The sequence below is a fragment of the Elephantulus edwardii genome, unplaced genomic scaffold (genome assembly GCF_000299155.1).
Source record: "Elephantulus edwardii isolate Elephantulus edwardi_28Jun2011 unplaced genomic scaffold, EleEdw1.0 scaffold00018, whole genome shotgun sequence".
Taxonomy (NCBI): domain Eukaryota; kingdom Metazoa; phylum Chordata; class Mammalia; order Macroscelidea; family Macroscelididae; genus Elephantulus; species Elephantulus edwardii.
In genome coordinates, this window is record NW_006399768.1 from 21,360,140 (window position 1) to 21,383,750 (window position 23,611).

Genomic DNA, 23,611 nt, shown 5'->3' on the forward strand with positions numbered 1-23,611 from the left:
TCATGAGACTAGTGTTCAGCCTCCCAAGGAAGAAATGAGAAAGTGTATTAGAATGCGAAAAGAGCCACCACAGGCTAGTAAAACAAGGGGAGCATTTCATGAAAGCACTCAGTTCGTTTTAGAGAGTATAGTCATGGCTGCTTAGTGCTTGTACTTTAGAGAAGGCTGGAGGATGGAGATTCAGTGGAAGAAATAAGAGCCTATTGGAAGAAGGAAGCCCATAAGTGAAGCTAAAGTTTTAAAGAGGTCAGAGAAAGCAGGAACACACCGAGAGCTGACCCGCCAGAGGGTTTTCAGAGGCTGTGAATTGAGCAGAAGAAAATTGCCTCTCTTTTCCAGCAGAGCCGCTAGTAGATTGGAACCACCTTTGAGTTAGCCACCTAACCCTCTACCCACTAGACCATCTGAACATCATAGAGAAAAAGCAGAAATTGGTGACAACAGTTTAGAGTGATTCAGTGCAGTAAAAGGGTGGTGTGCCTTGTGTGATGGTTAGTAGTGCCTGGAGAAGAAGAAACCAACTACTGAAGGCTGCTGCTTTGGAATCTTTGAAAGCTCTGTTTAATCTCAAGAACCTTATTTTTTCAACCAGATTGGTCTTCTATCACTAAACTTAACCATGCTGCTCTTAAGGTACTTAACACTTTCTGCTGTTTAAAATAATTTTCATTTTATCTTCCTTTTAAAAAGAAAATCCCTATGTCTTAAAACCTGTTTTTCTTTAAGTAAAAATCGTGGCCATACTTCTCCTATTGAGTATAATAAATGGTCGGTAAATATGTGCAGAAGCAGCAAACCACAAAGAAGTGTAGCGGATTTGTTGTTAGATACTGATACGTTGACTCTGACTCACAGCAGTCCTTTGTACAGCAGATTGAAACCTTGCTGGATCCTGTTCCATTCTCATGAGCTCCGCTGTGCTTAATCCCATTGCAGCAGTGCTCATGGCAGTCCATTTTGTTGAGTGCCTTCCTCTCCTTTGTTGACCCTCTACCTTTCCTGTTATGATGTCCCTTTCCAAGCACTGGCCTCTCCTGGTAGCATGCTCAAAGCATGTGAGAAAAAGTCTTACCATCCCTGCTTCTAACAAACACTCTGAACAATTTCTAAGACATGTATGCAGCAGATAACTTTTGAAGTTACCTTTGTTGCTCATTTTCATTTTTTTTCTGAACACTGCAGGAAGAATACTGCAGGAAGAGTAGAAATATGCATTATAGGCAAAAATGATACTCTTTTTTTAAGAATCCACATTATCTTCCATGATAAGCTCATGTAGCTCACAATGTGTTCCTACTTACAAAGTTCCATCACTATAAAACTGAGGAAATGTGAATTCCCTTGAGGTACGTGACAGTTTAACACCATGTGATATATTACTTCTTTCATAAAGAAGGCAGTATTCAAATTCTATTGCACTATAATACAGTGATTTCCCAAAGCTACCAAGTCTTCATAAAAAAAAATACTACATTTGTCTGATACACTTTCTTTGAATATTTACATTTAATAAATATTCTTTACAAATCTACTGAACACATATAACAGATGGAGAGAAGGCACAACCCTGTTTTATGAAGCCTTCTTCTCAGATGCCATTGGGAATCCTCTTTCATTGTGCAGTATTTCAGAAATGCAAATGGTTCCTGCCAGCTCTCTTACAGCTATGTGTTTAAACCAGTTGACTGGGATATTTCTGTTGGACTATATAAAACAAATGCTGATAGTTTATTACAGCTTACTTTAAAAAAAAATTTCATTGTCATCCAGTGTTACTTTTAGTATTTTTGTCTCAATTTAGCTGTTAAATATTTTGACTATACCAGTTTTCTGCTGCAGAGGGCTTTGTAATTAGAAAAATCTCTAAAGTTCTTGAAAATACATATCTAATGATAACATTTTCTCTTAAAAACAATGAAAGTTTTTATATGTTTTTTAAATTTGTGTAGTCGATGGCTCATTTATTACGTATCAATCCACAATTAATTACTCTGAAATCTAGCAGCTTAAAATGGCATGCATTATCTCATCGTTTCTGTGGGTTAGGAGTCTGAGTTGGGCTAAGCTGGCTCTTGGGCTCAGGGTCCCTCACAAATAGTACTCAAGGTATGACCCCACTGCAGCCATCTCTCTGCTTGTCTGGGGAAGGCTCTGCTTACATACACCTCATTCATATGGTAATTGGCAAGATCTAATGTCTTTTGCAACATGGCAGCTTGTTTCATTCAGGGGGATTTGGGGAAGGGGGGGAAGGCCCAGCAGAACCAGACAGTGAAAGAGCAGAAAAGAGCAAGAACACAACCATAAGTGTTTTTTTGTTTGTTTTGTTTTGTTTTGTTTTGTTTTGCTTTTATCCTAGCCTAACTTTAAAGTGCTATCTCATCATTAGTCTGAATTCTGTTAAAAACAATTTAGTTGGTTTAGCCCTATACCAGAGGCGTGGGTACCGGGAAGTAGGGACTATTGCATACCATCCACAGTTAGTTGCAAAAACTCTGTTTATAAGATGAAATTCCTTTTTGTTGGAGGATGAGTTCTATACCTTGGGCCAGATTGCATTTGTGTATAAATATGTGGAAAATAGTTATGATTACTAAATGTTATGATAACCAGACACCTAAATTATAAGACATATGTAAAACTGAGAGATTTAACCTGGCAGGGCCACTCCACAGTAATGAGCCTGCTGTACTTGAGGACTGTTCACTGGAGGGTTGTTTTGTACAGAATTGTCCTCGTCCATGACTTTTCTTTAGACGTTGACTTTAGCATATTTTTTAATCTCAATTACCTGAGTTCTGCCTGTTCTGCATTTTAAAATATTTATACCTGTAAAATTTAGTGTTCAAAATGCTGCAAAGCTAAAGAAATAAGAAACTTTTGTTCTATTACTGAGCAGTAGTGAAGTGAGAGCTGTTGGTTTGATACCATGGTTCCATGTGCCCAGATGTCCCAGCCCCTTGTATTAATCACCTAGAGTCTGTCTTGGCCCAGAAGGAACCCAGATTTTACAGGTGGAACCACTTTTGTTTATACTGAGTTGTTTTATCTCTAATGTCCTGTTGAGTAGTCAGTCAGACATCTTCCGAACCTAGACTTCACACCTACCCTGGAGGCCATAGTAACAGTCCCAGAACATGAAGGGTCACTAGATAATTACCTGGTCCAAGTCAGATTTTCTCATATCATTTTCATGCTCAGAGCCAACCAAAAATACTGAGTTGAGCTACATTAAAACAGAAATTCACATACAAAGCATTTTGAAGATAAATATATGCCATTGAATACACTAGCAAATTGATGATGAGTTAATTTTCTGTCCTAAATTGGTCAGCAGTGGGTTCTTTTCTTTTTTCTTTTAAAGCATTGGGTTCTTAATGGCCAGTCATGCAGTAGCCAAAGTGCATCATTGTGTTTCATGCCAAGAAGCCTTGAGAAGCCAAAACAAAGGGAAGAGATGCTGAAGTAGAAGAGATGAGCAGAAAATTTCAAAAGGAAGCTCAAGATGATAAAGCTAAACAGAAGATTTCAAAGGGTAGCTAGAGAGGAGAAAGAAAAGTATAATGGAATGTGCAGAAACCTGGAATTGGAGAATAAAAGGGAAGAACTTGCCTGCATTTCTCAAGCTGAGAGAAGTGAAAAACAAATTTAAGCCTCAAATCACAATATTGAAAGATGCTACGAGCAATATATTGAATGACCCAGAAAGTATAAAAAAATGTTGGAGGGAATACACAAAATCACCACACCAGAAAGAACTGATTGATACTGAAAAATTTCAGGAAGTACCAGAGGAAAAGGAGCTAATGGTAATGAAGGAGGAAGTAGAAGCTGCATTGAAGGCACTGGCAAAAAATAAGTCTCCAGGATACCAATTGACTTGTTTCAGTTAACAGAAACAGCATTGGATGCACTTACCAGTCTAAGCCAAGAAATTTAGGGAACAGCTGTCTAGCCAATAGATTGGAAGAAGTCCATATTTGTTCCTATCCCCAAGAAAGGTGATCCAACTGAAGGTGGAAACTTATCAAACAATATCCTACATATCACATGCAAGCAAAATGCTGCTAAAGATCATTAAAAAATAGCTAGAACAGTATATAGATAGGGAACTTCCAGAATTTCAAGCAGGATTTAGAAGAGGCCATTGCACCAGGGATATCATTGCTGGTGTCACCTGGATCCTGGCTGAAACTAAAGAATGTCTGAAGAATGTCTATTGTGCTTTATTGAGCATTCAAAGGCATTTGACTGTGTGAATCATAACAAGTTGTAGCAGATATTGAGAAGAATGGGAGTTCCAGAGTACTAAATTGTGCTCGAGTGGAACATATACTTAGACCAGGAGGCTGTTGTGTAGGAGGCTGTTGTGAAGAGCAGGGGAACACTGCATGGTAAAAATTGAGAAGGGAGTGTGTCAAGGTTGTATTCTCTCTATATATCTATTTAATCTCTATGTTGAGCAGATTACTCAAGAAGCTGGACTCTATGAAGCAGATGATGATTGGAGAAAGACTTATCAACAACCACATTATGCAGATGACACAGTCTTACTTGCTGAAAGTAAGGAGAACTTGAAGCATTTGTTGCAGAAGATCAGGGAATACAGCCTTCAATGTGGATTGCAATGTCAAGAAAACAAAAATACCACTGGACCAATAGGCAACTTCATGATAGATGGAGAGGAGATTGAAATTGTCAACAGCTTCACTTTGCTTGGATCATCATTTAATACCCTTGGTAACAGTAGTCAGGAAATAAGGAGATGGATCACACTGGGAAAATCTGCAGTTATGGACCTCTTCAAATTATTGAGGAGTAATGATGTCAGTTTGAGAACTAAGGTGCGTCTGATTCAGGCCATAGTCTTTCTGATCACTTGTTATGCATTTAAGAGCTGGACAGTGAATAAAGATGACAGAAGAAGAGTTGACACCTTTGACCTGTGGTGTTGGTGAAGAGCTTGAACATCCCGTGAATGGCCAAGAGAATGAATAGATATGTCTTAGAGAGGGTACAGCTGGAGTGCTGTTTGGAGGCAAGAATGATAAGGCTTTGCCTCAATTTGGGCTTGTTGCTAGGAGGGGGCTGTTCCTTGGAAAGGGACATGATGCTAGGAAAGGTGGAGGGTCAGTGAAGGAAAGGAAGAACCTGGACCAAGTGGAATGACATAGTGACAGCTGCAATGGGATCTTGTGTGTCAGGAAGTATGAGGATGGTACAGGACAGAACAGAGTTCAGATCTTTGATTCATAGGGTCGCTGTGAGTCATCCGTGACTCAATGGCACCTTACAACAGCAACATATACTTAAAACACTGTTCAGGACAGAAATAACTTATTTTGCAAAATAACTTGTCTTGCATTTCTACCTTAGTTCCTCAGTCTCAGTATATTCTCCTTGTGGAATGCTAAATCATCCATGTAGTGGACAGAAAGAAGAATTGCTCCCTTTTCCTGTTTGCTTTCCCAGCCTGCAGACTGGGTACTCTGAGCCTGCCTCCCATCTGTGTAGTAGTGTTGCTTTATGATTTTGGGGTTTTGTCCTGTACCATAATGCTTCATCATCTCTTTCCAGTGAGGCAATTCTGGTTGGAAACTTTCCATCTCCGTGTTCTTCCCCTCCTAGGATACTACCTTAATGCTGATTAAAACATACTCTTTATACCCCTGAGAAAGCATCTCAAATGCACTTTGGAGGTGTTTTCAGGTATGCTATGACATCACAGGTTTACAGTCTAAGAGCTCTATTATACAACAGACATTAGTAATGAAGCAGGATATGTCTTAATTTATGTTTTATAATAACCAGAGCAACTGATTTTCTTTGTTGATTGGAGCTTAATGCTATATTTCCTTGTTAATAGCATTTCCATTCCTTCTCTGTTTTCAAAAGTAATTTTCTCTTTCTCTCTTAAATTCACTTCACCCTCTTCAGATCACTAATACAAAATTTTAAGAAAAACTATTCAGGAGCAAACCTCATCCATTTCAGTTTCCAAAGGTTTTGTTGCATTGAGTTCTCCCAGAAGCAGACCCTGAGGCAAGAATTTAGGCAATTTATGAAAAACTCAGTATGAGGTTGGGGAGGGCAAGGATAGTGATGGGGGAAACGTCAAGTAGGTATGTGATTTTGAGAGTTAAAGCATGATTGGGTGAGAGAGAGCAGAGAGAAGCTTGAAAGTTTCACTTCTATCTCAGTCTTCATTACCTGGAATTTTGTTTTCTGGGTTTTTTAATGTCCTTGTTGGTCAGTCATTGGCTACAGGCTAAGTGTGTCCAGTGCACAGGAATAGCCATGTGTAGTGAGGTAGGCATTCACACTGTGAAGAATCCATGGATCTTGGGGACTGGAGCACACACCAGTTCAAAGAGAAATGAGACAATTTGGAAAAGGCAAGTCCAGTATAATAGTAAGGGTTTGTTTTGTTTTGTTTTTGTTTTTGTTTTTAAATTATTGTTCATTCTATATGTTGTATTTCTTTTTTATTTGAGATGTTGGAGAATTGATATTAGGTCATGTTGAGTGGCGTACGATTGACTCATAAAGACCCAGTGAGCAGTAGATCTGAACTGTGTCCTAATCCAGTGCCATCCTCATGACTCTGATAATCATGAGCTCATTACTGCAGTCACTGTGTCACTCCATCTTGTTGAGGGCCTTCTTTTCCTCTGCTGACCGCCCCCCCCCATGTTTCCAAGGAATAGCCCCTCATAACAATATACCTAACATGTGAGACAAATCTTCACCACCCTTGCTTCCAAGGAGCACTCTGGCTGTACTTTTTACAAGATGTATCTGTTTGTCCATGAGGTATTCAACACTTCAACATCACAGTTCAAAGACATCAGTTCTTCTATCATCCTTATTCATTGTCCACCTCTTAGATGCACAGCAAATGATTTTAAAGACTGAGACAGACACAAATTAGTCCTTAAACATCATTGTTCCTTGGTATCTTGAAGCTGTCTTTGAAAGCGTGCTTTCCCAGTGCACCATATTTGCTTGACATCTCACAGCAAGCTGGTAGCAAAAGAAAGGTTAGAACTGTAGCCATCACTCTTTGTCCCAAGTGACAGTGAGAATGACAGGGGATGTTCCTTTAAATAATGCTAACATAATATCCCATAAAACCTCTACTATTTTAGTTATTTATGAGAACTTCTATAGGCATATTTTAAATAAAATGTATTGAAGTATTATATATACACCCAGAAAAGAACATCTCTTTTCAAGGAGGAACTCTGTGAAATTTGGCAGATATATGTCCTGCAACATCACACCACTCACCATATAGAACATCCTCATCACTTTGAAAAGAACCCTCAGGCCACATCGAAGGCCTGCACTAGCAGTGCTTATCCCTCATAACCACTGGTCTGCTTTCTGTCCTAGTGAATCACTTTACTTTTACTTAGGATTTCATGTAAATGTCCTCATACAGCATAATTGGTGTGTCTGGCAGCTTGAACGCAGGATGTCTTTGAGATTCGTACATGTGACCATACATCAGTGTTACCTTCATTTTAATGTTTCATTTGCTGAGTAGCATTTAACTCTGGATCATAGCAAATTATGGCTACCATTGAGAAGAATGAGAATCCCAGAAAATGTAATTGTATTCATGTAAAACTTATACCCAGACCAAGGAGCTCTTGTCCAAATATAACTGAGAAACACTGCAAGGTTTAAAATCAAGAAAGGTGTGCATCAGAACTGTATCCTTTCTCCATATCTGTTAAATCTATATGGGGACAAAATTATTCAAGAGACTAGACTGTGAAGAGAAATGTGGTAGCAACAACCTGCATTATGCAGATAATACAGTCTTACTTGCTGAAAGTGAAGAGGAAATCCTGCAGAAGATCAAAGACTATAGTCTTCAATAAAGATTACATCTCACCATCAAGAAAACAAAATCCTCATCATTGGGCCAATAAACAACATCATGATAGATGGAGAAAAGATTGAAACTGTCAATGATTTCATCTTACTTACATCCACAATCAACTGCTTTGATACCAGCAGTCAGGAGATCAAAAGGCATGTTGCATTGGCAAAATCTGCTGTCAGGGATTATCTCCAAGCTGCTTGAAGGAAGCATGAAGATTTTCATTCTCATTTTCCCCCCCTGTTCTGATTGTTTAATTTTCATTAATTTCACTGCCTCTTAGTTTCTCGTCATTGTTTTAAAGTAATTGCATGTAGGTCAGTAGGGGCAGTACTGAGGTATGTCACTCCCATTTCTACCTCTTCGAGGACCCTTGAATCCTAGATGATGTTTGTGGCGGGGGTGGGGGGGCACGGAGGGAGAGAGAGAGAGTGAGTGTGGTGTGTAGAATCTTACATTTTGGATGTAGATTTCTAGCATATGTAGCCTCCTTGAGAACATTGTTCCAGTCATGCAAGATACTGCTGCCTAGCTAGCACTGTTTCAGTCATGTCACTCAAAGGCCATTCCATCGTTCTGTCAAGCTACTGCTTCAGGATAATGGGGAACATGGTGAGATTAGTGAAGGTCATGAGCAAAAGCCCATTACTGTACTTCCTTTGCTGTGAAGTGGATCCCTGAAAAAGAAAAAAAAGAAAGAAAAGAAAATAGTTCCACGAGGGCCAAACTAAAACATTGAGTATTGTTGTCTGATGCTATTGGTTTTAGTGCAACTAATAGTGACCCTGTGAACAACAGATCTGAACCCTGTCCTGCATTCTCCTCATGATCTCCCAACAAATTTATTCTGTTGTTACATTGATTGTATAAGTCTGTGTCCTTTGACAGTTTTTCTATCACTGACCCTCTGCTTTCCCCAGCATGATAGTTTTCTTTTTTAAGCACTGGTGCCTTCTGTCAACATCCTAAACTTTAATAAAGTTTGTCTTTTTTGCCTCTAAGAATCAGCCTGTTGCACTTCCTAGAAGACCTTTTTTTTTTGTTGTTGTTCTTTTGACTACTTATAGTACGCTTGAGTCTCTAACACCACAATGCAAAGACATCACTACTTCTGCAGTCTTCCTTATTCAGTGATCAGTGTTCATGTATATATGAAGTAGTAGAAAATAATGTAACATGAGTCAGGTGCACCTTACTTTTTAAAACTCTTTAGCACTTTAAAGAGTTCCTTGCTGCACATTTTTTCCCCCAGTGGAATATGTTGTCTTATTTCTTGACTTCCACTTTCTAACCATTAATTATGGATCTAAGTAAGTTGAAATTCTTGACAGATCCAACATTTTCTCCATTTATCATAATAATGGGTTTTGGTCTGATTGTGACAATTTTTGTTTCATGGTGTTGAAATATATTGCATGTTGAAGGCTGTAGTCTTTGATTTTCTTCCATAAGTGCTAAATATTCTCTTCACTTTACAGTAAGCAAGATTATATCTATGTAGTATTTTTGGTTGTAAATCTTCCCTCAAGTCAAGTCTTCATGTCCCATTATCTTTCATATAGTAAAACTTTCTAGGTTATTAGTATACACATTTGAATAGGCATACAGTTTTTCTGATTTTTTTTTTTTTTCGTTTAAAATTGGGAAAGGTGTTATCAGGGAGAACCATGAATGTAAGAAAATTAGAAATTGTTAAGAAAGAAATGGAACGCATAAATATTGACATACTAGGCATTGGAGAGATGAGATGGACTGGCATGGGGCATTTGATTCAGATGATCACATATTACTCCGGAGATGAAAAGGTGAGAAAAAATGGGGTTGCTTTCATAGTTAAAAAAAGTAATTAATTGAAGTACAACATTGTGAGTGACAGGATTATATCCATAGCTTACAAGGTAGTCCAGTGAATACCACTATCATTCAGAAATGTGCACCAACAACCAGAGTCAAAGAAGAAGAAATAGATGATTTCTACCAACTTTTACAGTCACAGGTAGATTGAACATGCAATCAAGATGCATTGATAATAATGGGTGACTGGAACACAAAATTTGGGAACAGAGAAGAAGAATCAGTAGTTGGAAAATAGGACTTGGTGACAGAAATGAAGCTGGAGATAGAATGATTGAATTTTGTACAATGACTTATTCATTGCAAATACGTTTTATAAGAGACATAAACGCAGGTTATACACATGGATTTCACCTGATGGTATGCATAGGAATCAGATCAATTACATCTGCAGAAAAAACTGCTGGAGAAGCTCAATATCAGCTGTGAAAACTAGGCCAGGCGCTGATTGTGGAACAGACCACCAACTACTCATATATAAGTTTAAGCTGAAGCTGAGGAAAATTAAACCGAATCCACAGGAGCCAAAATATGACTTGGAGTTCATCACACCTAAATTTCAGAATCATTTCAGGAACAGATTTGAGGCCTTGAACACTAATGAACGAAGACCAGATGAGTTGTGGAAGGATGTCAAGTGTATCATCCAAGAAGAGTGCAAACGGTAGTTACAAAGACAGAAGAGGAAGAAAAGACCAAAACGGATGCCAGAAGGAACTCTGAAGATTGCACTGGAGCGTAGAAAAGCCAAAGCACAAGGAAGAATTCAAGACACTAAAGAGCTGAACAGAAGATTCCAAAAGGCAGCACAGGATGACAAAGCAAAATATTGCAATGAAATGTGCAAGGTGCTAGAGTCAGAATATCAAAAGGGCCGAAATCTTTTAGCATTTCTTAAGCTCAAGGAACTGAAGAACAAATTCAAACCTTGAGTTGCTATAATCAAGGATGCTTTAGGCAGAATATTAAATGATCCAGGCAGTATTAAAAGAAGATGGAAGGAATATTCTGAGTCATTGTATCAAAAGGAATTGGCAGATACAGAAGAATTTAATGAAATAACATTTGCGCAAGAGTCTATGGTTTTGAAGGCAGAAGTTCAAGATGCTTTGAAAGAAATAGCAAAAAATAAGGTCCCAGGAATAGATGGTATACCAGTTGACGTATTTCAGTTAACAGATGCTGCCCTGGATATGCTCGCCAAGTTGTGCTGAGAAATCGGGAGAAAACCACGTGGCCAACTGACTGGAAGAGATATATATTTGTTCCCATTCCAAAGAAGGGTGACCCAACAGAGTTTGGAAACTACAGAACAATCTCATTGATTTCACATGCAAGCAAGAGTCTACTGAAGATTATCCAAAAAACGACTGGAACAGCACATCAGCAGAGAACTGCCAAAAGTCCAGGCTGGTTTTAGAAGGGGTATGGTACTAGGGATATTGTAGCTGATGTTAGATGGATCTTAGCTGAAAGCAGAGAATACCAGAAGAATGTCTATCTGTGTTTCATTGATTATGCAAAGGCATTTGACTGCGTGGATCCTAACAAACTGTGGCTGACTCTGAGAAGAATGGGAATCCCAGAACATTTAATCGTGCTAATGCAAAACCTATACTTGGACCAAGAGGCAGTTGTCAGAACAGAGCAGGGTAACACTGCTTGGTTCAAAATTGGCAAGGGTGTACGCCAGAGATGTGTCCTATCTCCATATCTTTTCAACCTGTTTGCAGATTATCCGAGAGGCTGGGCTCTGTGAGGAGAAGTGTGGCATCTGGATTGGTGGAAGATCTATTAACAATCTGCATTATGCAGATGACACAAACCTGCTTGCTGAAACTGAGGAGGACCTCATGCACTTGCTGCGAAGGGTCAAGGGCTGCAGCCTTCAGTATGGACTGAGGCTCAATGTCAAGACAAAGGTGCTCACCACTGAACCAATTGGCAGCATCAGGATGGATGGTGAAGAGATTGAGATTGTTCACAGCTTCAGTTTGCTCGGCTCCACGGTCAACACTCTTGGCACCAGCAGCCAGTAAATCAAAAAAACCTATTGCGATGGGAAAGTTTGCTGTTAGGGACATCTCTAAAGTACTCAAGAGCAACGGTGTGTCTCTGGAAACTAAGGTGCGTCTGATATAGGCCATGGTCTTTGGAATGACTTGTTATGCATCAGAGAGTTGTATAGTGACTAGGGGGGATAGAAGGAGAATTGATGCCTTTGAGCTGTGGTGCTGGAGAAGAGTATTGAATGTACTCTGGACTGCCAAGAAAAGAAAGTTTCATCCTGGAGAGGGTTAAACCAGGCTACTCCTTGGAGGCAAGGATTCTGGGGCTTTGTCTGACATACCTTGGACATGTTGTCAGAAGGGACAGGTCCTTGGAGAGGGACATCATGCTTGGGAGAGTGGACGGACAGCGCAGGAGGGGAAGAACCTCTATGAGGTGGATTGATTCAGTGACTGGGGTAATCAGAATGGGTGTGTCGGATGCAGTGCGATTGTCACAGGATAGAGCAGAGTTTAGGGCTGTTGTACATAAGGTCGCTATGAGATGCATGCAACTCGACGGCATATAACAACAACTTAGTCTGTATACTGAGTAAATTGAAAAGTAGGATTCTATGAACAAGAGTGTGGCATCAGGATTGAAGGGAAACCTATCAACAACTTGTGGTATGCAGATGACACAGTCTTGCTTACTGCACATGAGGAGGAGCTGAGATGATTGCTGCAGAAGAACAGGGACTGCAGCTTTCAATATGGATTATAGCCTAACACCAAGGAAACATCTCACTGCTGAGCCAAGAGGCAATGTGTGGTGATAGGTGGGGAAAAGATTGAAATTGCCAACAGTTTCATCTTGCATAGACCCATAGTCAACACCCTGGGGACCAGCAGTCAGGAGATCAGGAGACACATAGCATTGGGAAAGTCTGCTGTCCTGGACTTTTGCAAGGTCCTAAAAAGCAATGATGTCCGTTTAAAGGCTAAGGTGCAGACAGGTAAAGATTGAAGCCACAGTCTTTCTAGTCACTTGCTATGCATCTGACAGCTGAACAATGAATAAGGATGACAGAAGAAGACCAAAGTATTTGAGTTGTGGTATTAGAGAAAAGTACTGAATATCACATGGTCTGACAGGAGAATGAATAGATAGGTCTTGAAGAAAGTTCAGCTAGAGTGCACCTTGGAAAGGATGGTGAAATATCATCTCACTTATTTTGGACATAATGTTGTTAGAAGAGGCTATTACTTGGAAAGGGGCAACATGTTAGGATACGTGGAGTGTCAGTAAAGGAGAGGAAGATCCTCAAAAAGATGGATTGATACTGTGGTGACAGCAGTGAACTTAGAATAATAAGTAGAATAGGGTTCAGATCTGTTGTTAATTGGGTCACTGTGAATTGCACTTGACTTCACAGCACTTTACAACAGCAGCAACATTCTGTTGGGTCATCTAAATGCAGATCCCTTCCAGTGAGTTAGTCAGGTAGCTGTGTACTGTATTTCTTGGTAGACTAGTAAACACATGCAGGGCAGCATCTGTTTTATTTAAAGACCTCAAATTAGTATATTAATTCATGGACTCTTATTTTTTGCCAATGCCTTCAGTACGGCTGTGGCTTCCTCCTTTAGTAACTGTGATTCTTGCTTGTATGCAACTTCCTAAAATGGTTCAGTTCCAACTCATTCTTTTGTTAAAAGAACTGTTTATTCCTTCCTTATTTTTTGTTGCTTCAGATGTATTCTTGAGTATATCTCATGTGAATTAAGAGATTATTTCTAGATTATTGTTGTTATTATTTGTCATCAAATCACCTGCAACTCATAACGCTCCTACAACAGCTCTGACCCCTGCTTTATCCTGTGACAACTTTATTGTGACTGACATACCTATTTCTCTTACCCTAGTCATTGAGTCAGTCCATCTCATTGGGTAATGTCTTATCCAAGGTCTGGCCCCTCCTTGCATCATGTCCAGAGTATGTCAGATGGAGTTTCAGAATCCTTTTCTCCAACGAGCAGCCTGGTCTCACCCTCTCTAGGATGAACCTGTTTGTTCTCTTAGCAGTCCATGGTATTTTCAATACTCTTCTCCACAGCACCACAACTCAAAGCATCAATTCACCTGTCATTCCTAGTCATTGTCCAGCTTTCTGATACATAGCAAGTATTACAACACTATGACTTGGATCAGGTGCACCTTAGACTCCAGACAGACATCATTCCTCTTTAGTACTCTGGAGATGTCCCTGACAGCAGACTTTCCCAATGCAATTAATCTTTTAATTTCCTGGCTGCTGGTATCAAGAATGTTAATTATGGAGCCAAACAAACTAAAGCTGTTAACGATCTCAATCTGTTTTCCATCTTTCATGATGTTGCCATGCATAAGCACCATCAAGTGTTCTGAGAGTCCTGTTCTTCTCAGACTTAGCCACAGTTTGTTGTGATCCACACAGTCAAACGCCTTTGCATAGTCAATGAACCATAGTCATTTCTCTGATACTCTCTGCTTTCAGCCAAGATCCATCTAACATTAGCTATAATATCCTCTAGTAACATGGCCTCTTCTAAACCTAGCCTGAACTTCAGGCATTTCTCTGCTGGTGCGCTGTTACAGTCATTTTTGGATAATCTTCAGCATAATCTTGCTTGCATGTGATATCAGTGATAGTGTTTGATAATTTTCATACTGTCAGATCACCCTTCTTTGGAATGGGAACAAGCATGGATCTCTTCCAGTCAGTTGGGCAGGTGGTTGTCCTCAAGATTTTTTGGCACAACTCGGTGAGTGCATCCAGGGCAGCATCTGTTTTGAACATTGTTGTTGTTGTTGTTGTTGTTGTTTAATGCCGTCGAGTCGTAGACGACTCATAGCGACCCTATGAACTAACAGCCTGAGCACTGTTCGTACCACTGAAAATCAGAAGAGTTATGAGATGACAATCAAGGATATTATACATTAAGAAAACAATTGTTGTTAGTTGTTGAATCCAAAAAGAGTTATAACTACCTTTCTAGCCAGTTTTCAGAGGCTGTAAATCACTTGGGAAAAGTTGCTGATCTTTCTCCCTCAGAGCTGCTGGTAGAGTCGAACCTTGTGTCTTTGAGTTGGTGGTGCAACTCTTTACCACTAGAACACCAGAACTCCCAATAAAATAAATAGTTGTTAAAAAGATAAGAAGTTTAAATAAAAATGTTTTTGTATTTAGAGTAAATATCAAGTGATTTTCTTGCACAAAATCAGTTTTCACTTGACATTATATTCCTTTTAGGTCTATTGTTTATAGTGTCCCTAAGAATTGTACTTGCCTCCACAGCACCTAATAATAACAACAAAGAATTTGCTTTGATCTTGTAATATAAGTCAACGGCAAAAATGTCTGTGAGATTATATGAGTCTTAAAAAATTCTGATGTTGACTTAATATTTGAAGGACAGGTTTACAGACCAAAGATATCTAAGATACTGATTGCTCCCTAGCTAGCACTTTAAACATGTTACTGCTTTCTGGTATGCAACGTTTCTGATGTAAGGTCTGTAGCCATTCTTCTATTTACTTTTTTGTACATATTGTATGCATTTTGTTTCCTTTTGCTACCTGAATATGCCATCTCTCTGTGTTGCTGGATACCAAACAGTTTAATTCTTAACTTGCTTTGGCATGGTTTTCTTGACGTTACTACTTCTTAGGGTTTGTCCTCCGAGTTTATAGCTGTCACCAATTTTTAATGATCTTTATCTGTTTCCCACCCTCTCCACCCCCAAGATAGCAGTTTGGTCATCTTAATCCCTGAATCTTTTTGTGATTACCATTACACATCTGTCACAGTACTTTTTGTGTTGTAAGTAACTGTGATGGGTTTTTCCCCCCAGTCTTTTAATTTTCTTTTTACTTTTGTTTGAATGATTGACATTATTTTGTGTAGTTCCTTGGTATGTTGCAGTGTTTAATTTGTGCTTTACCCTTCAGTATGCTCTATTTTGGTCCCCACACCCCTTTCTTTAATCCTCCATGGTACATCCCTGTTCTCCTTTTCTTTCTTGAGCAAATATGTAATGGCTCTTTTCTTCAGAATCTGCTTATTCTATAATGTTGCATTCCTAGGTCTTTCTGCTGATTTTCTTCCTGATAATGGCTCATATCTTTTCTTTTGAATTTTACTAAACATGTTTTTTTTGCATGTCTTATAATTCTATCTTTGATGGTAGACATCATAGATTTTTGTTATTGAATGGTAAATTTTATTGTCCTTTTTTTAGAAGAATGTTCTACTTTGTTCTGACTGGCAATTAAATGAATTGCTAATCAGTTTTCTCTTCCATATGTTTGTTTTAAACCTGTCCAAACACAGTTTATATTCTGTCTTGTTTAGTGCTGTTATTAGGTGTGGTCTTCTTGCAGTCTCCACTGGAGGCCCTCAATGCTCACTCTGGATCCTCTCCTGATCTGTTATTTGAGCCTCCCTCAGCCCTTGGTGAAGCAGAGAATGTATTTGATTATTGCATCCCACTTGTCTGTGTCTAATCTTGTGCCTCCTGTTATTCAAAGACTTAACACAAACCCTGCACACATTTCTAGTCCCATCTCTCTTTAAATCTCTCTACTGTGCTCTACAAATTGTAGCAGTCTGTCATCCTTTTCTGAAACTAGATCTTGCACTTCCCCTAGCTCAACAAGATCTCTCCTTAGTCTTCCCCCTGTTTGCCCTGATTTCTAGAAAGTCCTTTTAGGCAAACGTATGGAGTAGCCTTAGGGCTCATGTTTCTTTTTTTCCGATGATCACAGTCCTATACAGTACTTCCTGATGTTGGTCCAATCTCTGAAAATCATTGCGTCATATTGCATCTTATTCAGTTTACCAGTTGTTTATAGGAGCCCAAGTCACTCCATCATGGTCCATTTCAACTGTATTTTTCCACTTCTATGTTATAGGCTTTTCCCATTCCAAAAAAGGTGATCCACCAGAATGTAGAAATTACCAAATGATATCACTAATACCACACGCAAGCAAAATTCTACTGAAAATTATCCAAAAGCAACTGGAACAGTACGTCTCAACAGCAGTCAGGAAATCAAAAGACGGGTTACGTTAGGAAAATGTGCTATTAAGGACCTCTCTAGAGTGCTGGAAAGCAAGGATGTCAGTCTAGAGACTACGGTGTGCCTAATCCAGGCCATGATCTTTGCAGTTATTTGTTATTCATCAGAGAGCTGATTTGTCTGTCACCAAGAGTGACCAAAAAAAAAAAAAAAAGAGTCATGGTGCTGGAAAAGAGTATTGAACATACCATAAACTACCAAGGGGACTAACAGGTCAGTCCTAGAGAAACTAAAACCAAGCTACTCCTTAGAGGCAAGAATTCTGAGTTTCTGTTTCACATACTTTGGGCATCTAGCCAGGAGGGACTCATCTTTGGAGAAGGATATTATGCTTGGAAGGTTTGAGGGACAGCACAGAAGAGAAAGATCCTGGATGAGAAGGATTGACACAGTACTTGGGGTAATCAGGATAGGTGTATCAGAGACAGTGAGACTGGCTCAGGGTACAGCATGAATTAGTTATGAAGAGAACATACCAGTAATTGCCATATGAGAATGAAGCAGAATGTTGTTAGCATCCAAGAAGCTGCCTTCTTGGATCCTTTCCCAGGCTGATCTCTCAGCATACTGGGAAATACTCACTCTTGTGTGTTTTACCGTGTTGTTAGTCGCTGTATAGTTGACTACAACTATGAACAGTAAATGTAAACCTTGCTCTATTCTGTGCCATCCTCATAAACTCTGACAATCACTGTGTCTGCCTTGTTGCGGGTCTTCCTCTCTTTCACTGGCCATCTACATGTCCAAGCAATATGCCCCTTTCTCAGGATTAGCTCTTCCTAACAGTATGCCCAATGTTTGTGAGATGAAACTTCACCATCCTTGTCTTCAGACAGCACCCTGATTACATTGTTAGTTCTTTTGTCAGTCTGTGGTATGTTCAGTACTCTTTTCAAGTAAGATGCCAATTCTTCATCTGTCATTTTTCAGATGCATAGCAAGTAATTGAAATCACTGTGGCTTGAATCAGGTGCACTGTAGTCTTTAAACTGAAAGAATTGTTTAACACTTTGGTGAGTTTCTCGATAGCACATTTTCCCAGTGTTACACTTTTTTTAATTTGTTGACTGCTAGTTCCAAGGGCAACTAAAAGCTAGACAGTGAATAAAGATGACAGAAGAATTGATACCTTTGAACTGTAGTGGTGGAGAAACAGTACTGAATATCCTGTTTACTGCCATAACAGCAAACAGATCTGTGCTGAAGAGGTGTAGACAGTACTCCTTGGAGGCAAAGATGATAACATTTCGTCTCACATACTTTGGAGCATGTTGATAGGAGAGGCTATTTCTTGGAATATGGATGAGTGAAGAAAGAGAGGAAGACCCTTAACCAAGTGGGCTCAAGAAATTATTGAGATGACAGGATAGAACAGGGTTTGGATCTGCTGTTTATAGGGTTTCTGTGAGTCATCCTCAAATTGACAGCACCTAACAACACCAGTGCTATTGATTCTGGATCCAAGGAGCATGAAATCATTGACAATTTCTATCTTTTCTTCATCTGTTATGAATCATCAACATCCTCATCATCATCTTGGCCCAGTAATAAGGATTTTGTTTGTCTTGATGTTGAGATGCAATCTGTAATTGAAGGCTGCAGCCTTTAATCTTGTACAGTTTTAAGTACTCCTCACTCTCAGCAGGCAAAGTTGTGTCATGTGCATAACACAAGTTGTTAATGAATCTTCCTCTAATCCTGATGCCAAATTCTTCTCCATAAAGTCCAGCCTCTCTGGACCTTGCTCACACTATAGATCAAATAAGTATGGAGAAAGGAGACAGCCTTGTTGCATACCTTTCTTGATTTTGCCTTGTTCCTTGCTTTTTCCTGGCAACATCTTACTGGTCTAGTGTAAGTTTTCCATGAGCACAATTAAGTGGTCCCAAATTCCAAATTTTCTCAATGTTAGCCATAATTTTTGTATGATCCACACCGTAGAGATATTAACACATATCTGCAGATAGAAAAACATGTCCCTTAAGCAATCTACAATAACTTTAGTGTACTCACACCTCATTCCCTTTTAAGAATGCTTGAACTCTTTGGGCCAACATTTCTGGAAAATCAGAATTTTTATCTTTTTCTACATAAGAGTATCCAGGTTATGTGTTTGCTTTCTTCCCTTTCTCTGGTGTTTAACCATGACTATTACAATAACGATTATAACTGATCACACCATGACATGTTTTAAATTGAAAATTCAGTTTAAACTTCTAGAAAGGATACAGGATGAAGAAGTGACCTGCTGGTGAGATACTCGAGATTGCATCCTGCATCTTCATGGAGCATTTGAACTTTGTGTCAGAGCAGTGACTGCCAACTTTTGATAAACTTAGATGTATCATTGTCTAGGTTCCACCTTTAGTCTCATTTGCAGTTTGGAGTTTTTTGAGAGTTCCTAAAGTGACTCTCTTCTTCTGAAGTGGAACACTAAGGACTAGCATCTAAGACTAAAATATCCCTCTCAAGTTGGGATCGGTTTGTTTATTGTTTATTTTTCAATTTCTGTTACATCATAGACTGATTATCTTGTAAAATACAAAGTAAGAAAATTACTAGAAAAATAGGCGTGCAAAGAAGTACAGAAGAAAATCCCAAATATTAGTAATGTGATTAAACAGGTAGGTGGTATCCATATCATAATATCAGATTACTCCAAACTTTTCAGTACAAATGTTCTTGTTTTCTGTCTTTGTCTCTTTCAAGACACTTAACAGTATATGGACTAGTACAGGTCTGCAAACCACATGTTGAGCCATGTTTATTGAGGACAGCATGCCACAACCCATATGTGAAATGAATGGGAATAAGGTTGAATTTGGATTATAGAAGACTTTGACTGCTGTAAGAAAGAAATCAACTTTTGTTCTCTAGACGTTGAGAACCATAGAATTTTTGGCAACGTGCTTTGACCATGGCTGTGGGGTCTTCCTTTGACAGCAGCAGCATATATGTTGATTGTGGTTATAAAAGAGTAATTGGGGAGGAGAGTAAAATAAAAATAAAATAGTTTCAGGTATCTAAAAAAAATTACTCCAGAAATACTAGCAAACTCTTTAGAGAATACAAGGATTTAAACTAGCTAAACATACATGTTTATTTTATATGTGCACAGAAACCACACAGATAGAAGACCCAAGAAAACAATGGAGAGGAGAACAAGAGAAGATGCTCAAGGACTATCTCTCAGTGGCTCAAGATGCACTCAGGACACAGAAGGAGCTGTACCACGTCAAAGAGCAAAGACTGGCTTTGGCCCTTGATGAATACGTACGATTAAATGATGCTTATAAAGAAAAGTCAAGTTCTCGCACAAGCTGTGAGTATAATGAACACAATGTAGTCATTCAAACTTCCAAAATATGAAATAAAAACCCAATTAAACATACATACAATAGAAGTTCTCTTGCTGTGGAGTTTAGTTTTGAGTCCCTTTCCTTCCTAGGCTAAGAGATTCCTCCATACCATAAGAAAAGGTGGTATCACATTACTGATTTTATCATTAGAACACCCCAAGCCCCTTACAGATGAAATCTTCCTAATTGGGGATATGTATACCATCTGTACCTGCTTCTTGTTCTGCTTAATTGCCTTTTATTAATTCATGATGCAAATTTTGCCTTTCAAGGTCAAGACAACTCTTTTATCCCATTTGCTACTCTTTTACAATAGTTTTAGTGATAGGAGTGGAAACTATAACTATAATGACATTTCTTTGTACTATTTAAGCTCATTCATCTCACTTCCATGTCATAAATATGCTGTTTGCAACTGGCCATGTTTTTAAGAAGCAATTTTGATAGATTAAAAAGCTCTTAGTTTTAAAAAAGTATAATGTACTGTATTATTCTATTATACTGTATCTATAGTATGGCCATATCAGGGTCTAGGTACAAATTCCAGATGAAAAATCACACATAAGAGTCTTTGTGGTGTTCTTCTTTCTTCTGACTTTTAAAGCAAATTACAGAAATCTGAAGATTACTTTATATAATGATCTGATGATTGCATAGAAAGGAATTATGAAAAGAAAATTAATGTCTACAAAGAATTTAAATCTGATTGCTTTTGGAATTGTAAATTCTAAGTAAATTAAATTTTTTTTTCTCTTCAAAAGTGTTCTCAGGGTCTTCATCCAGTACTAAGTATGATCCTGATATTTTAAAGGCTGAGATCTCCACTACGCGATTAAGGGTAAGATAAAGTATTGTGGTTCTTGGCTGAACATAATGTATAGAACCAGAAGGTGTAGAAGGGCTTCAGTGGTTATTCCTCTGTTCAGTCTTACGAAGTTTTTTTAATTCCGTCTGAGGGATGGTCTTTCTACCTTTGCTTGGACAAGATTAAAGATTAAAATTCTTACTGAGCTTTGTTCTACTTTTGAACAGCTTTTATAGTGAGCAGTTTGTATATTGGATCAGAATTTGAATCTTGAGAACTTACTTTCCTTCACTGCATCAGTTTGTGTACAGTTTTGGAAATGTTCCTTCATCAGACTACCCAAAATTTAAATATGCTCACATCTCATGTAGCCATTTCTTTGTAGGTCAGATTTTACTAGTTCCTAATTGTTCTTCATGTGAGGTTGTTTCATGTTCTCTTAAGTTCTTCTTCTTGGTAGTGGTTATTGATATATGCTATAGAATTGGATTTTTGTACATTTTGGCTCCACAGTCAACAGTCTCGGCACCAGCAGCCAGGAAATTAAAAGGCGCATTGTCATGGGAAAGTCTGCTGTTAGGGACCTCTCCAGAGTACTGAAGAGCAATGGTGTCTCTCTGGAGACTAAGGTGCGTCTGATACAGGCCATGGTCTTCGCAATCACTTGTTATGTATCAGAGAGTTGGACAATGACAAGGAGGATAGAAGGAGAAATAATGCCTTTGAGCTGTGGTGCTGGAGAAGAGTATTGAGAATACCATGGACTGCTACGAAAACAAACAGATTTGTCCTGGAAAGGGTTAAACCGGGCAGCTCCTTGGAGGCAAGGATTCTGAGGCTCCATCTGGCATACTTTGAACATGTTGTGAGGAGAGACCGGTCCTTGGAGAAGGACATCATGCTTGGGAGGGTAGAGGGACAGTGCAGGAGGGGAAGGCCCTCTATGAGGTGGATTTATTCAGTGACTGGGATAATCAGGATGGGAGTGTCAGAGACAGTGTGATTGGCACAGGACAGAGCGGAGTTTAGGGCTGTTGTACATAGGGTCGCTGTGAGTCGCAGGCGACTGGACGGCACATAACAACAACAACAACAACAACAGAGAATTGGAACTAATTCATAGCTGACCCTCCAGTGGTTTTCAGAGGTTCTAAGTTGCATGGGAGAAGATTGCCTATCTTTCCCTCACAGAGCAACCAGTGGATTTGAACTGCCTGCCTTTGGGTTGGGCGTGCAACCACTAGGCTATAGGACTCCATTTTTTTTTTTAACGAACTGTCTAGGCTGTTAGGCTAACTACTTGTTTAACCTTGGTTTTTATTTATTTATTTATTTATTTATTTTAATTTTGTGTGCGTGTACCGTCAAATCAGATCTGACTGGTACAGGAGGATATTGCGCCTCCTTCTCTGGCAGAGCGTCTGGTGGATTCAAACCGTGTTCCTCTGGGATTGCAGTGCAGCTTCTTGCCACTAGGCCACCAGAGCTCCCCCTAACCTTGGTTTTTAGAGCTCTGTCAGGAGGCCCTAGTCCTTGAAGAAAGATAGCATTCTTGATAGAAAAATCAGTGAAAAAGAAGACAGACACAGTTACTGCTTTAATAATAGCCTCAAGCATAGCAGTAGCTGAGAGGATGACACAGGATTGAGCTGCGTTTCATTTTAAAGGGTAACTAATGAGTCTGAACCAATTCAGTGTTATCTTCAACAACAAAAGTAAATAAAGTCATGTAGCCAGTATCCAGGTCTTGCAATGGATTATAACCATGAACCTGAAATCAAATAAACTCATTGACATCGACTTGGGACCAACTCATTCCTCACCCTCTGGGACATTTTCAAAGGCTTTAAATTGCACAGAAGGAGATTGCCCAGGGAGCCACTGGTGAATTCGAACCACCAGAGAGGTTCCACTTTGGGATTAGCTGTGCAACTTTCTACGTGCTACGCTACCAGAGCTCCCGTGACCCTATACCTCCCAATTATATACTAGCATAGTCATCCCTGTATTCTTACAAAGGCTGATAACTACTCTCAGAAGCATTAGTTAATATTTTTTCTTGCCTGATTTGAACTTTGTGTAACTGAAATGATACCCCATATATTGTTTTATATCAGTCTTCATTTTTCCCTAATAATAATAATAATTCATACCACTTTCATATCTGCAGTAACTTTTATTACTGTGTAGTTTTCTAAAAAAATTCTTTACCTTTTATACTTCTGATGCACATTGATTTTATTGTTCATTTATTGATTCAGTAGCCAATTTCTAGTTATTTAACTATATGTCTGTTGGTCCACTGCTGAACGTGTAACCAGGAGTGCAGTTTTTGTGTCATTATGTATATTGTGTCAGCAGGGAAGTATACACTGTAGTGGATGTGGCTAATCAGCTTCAGTTCTTTTTTTCTTTTTTAAAAAAATTTTATTTTACACTCATTTGCTTAAAAAGTTTTTATATGTGTTTCACGTTTCATGTGCTCATTCCCATTGATTTTGTTTTATAAAACTAATCACCATTGAACTCTGCCCACCAATACCCTGCCTTTCCAGATCCCCGCCACATCTTTCCCATTTCCTTTACACTCCC

The 23,611-nt window shown here is 39.0% G+C and overlaps 1 protein-coding gene across 1 annotated transcript in view; it reads left to right on the top strand.

Annotated features, from left to right (window-relative positions):
• WWC2 (WW and C2 domain containing 2) overlaps positions 1–23,611 on the top strand; it is a 295,272-nt gene that overhangs the window by 178,184 nt on the left and 93,477 nt on the right. The window contains exons 3-4 of the mRNA XM_006882228.1: positions 19,974–20,177; positions 20,976–21,052. Coding sequence (XP_006882290.1) covers positions 19,974–20,177; positions 20,976–21,052 — 281 coding nt within the window. The remainder of the gene's footprint in view (positions 1–19,973; positions 20,178–20,975; positions 21,053–23,611) is intronic.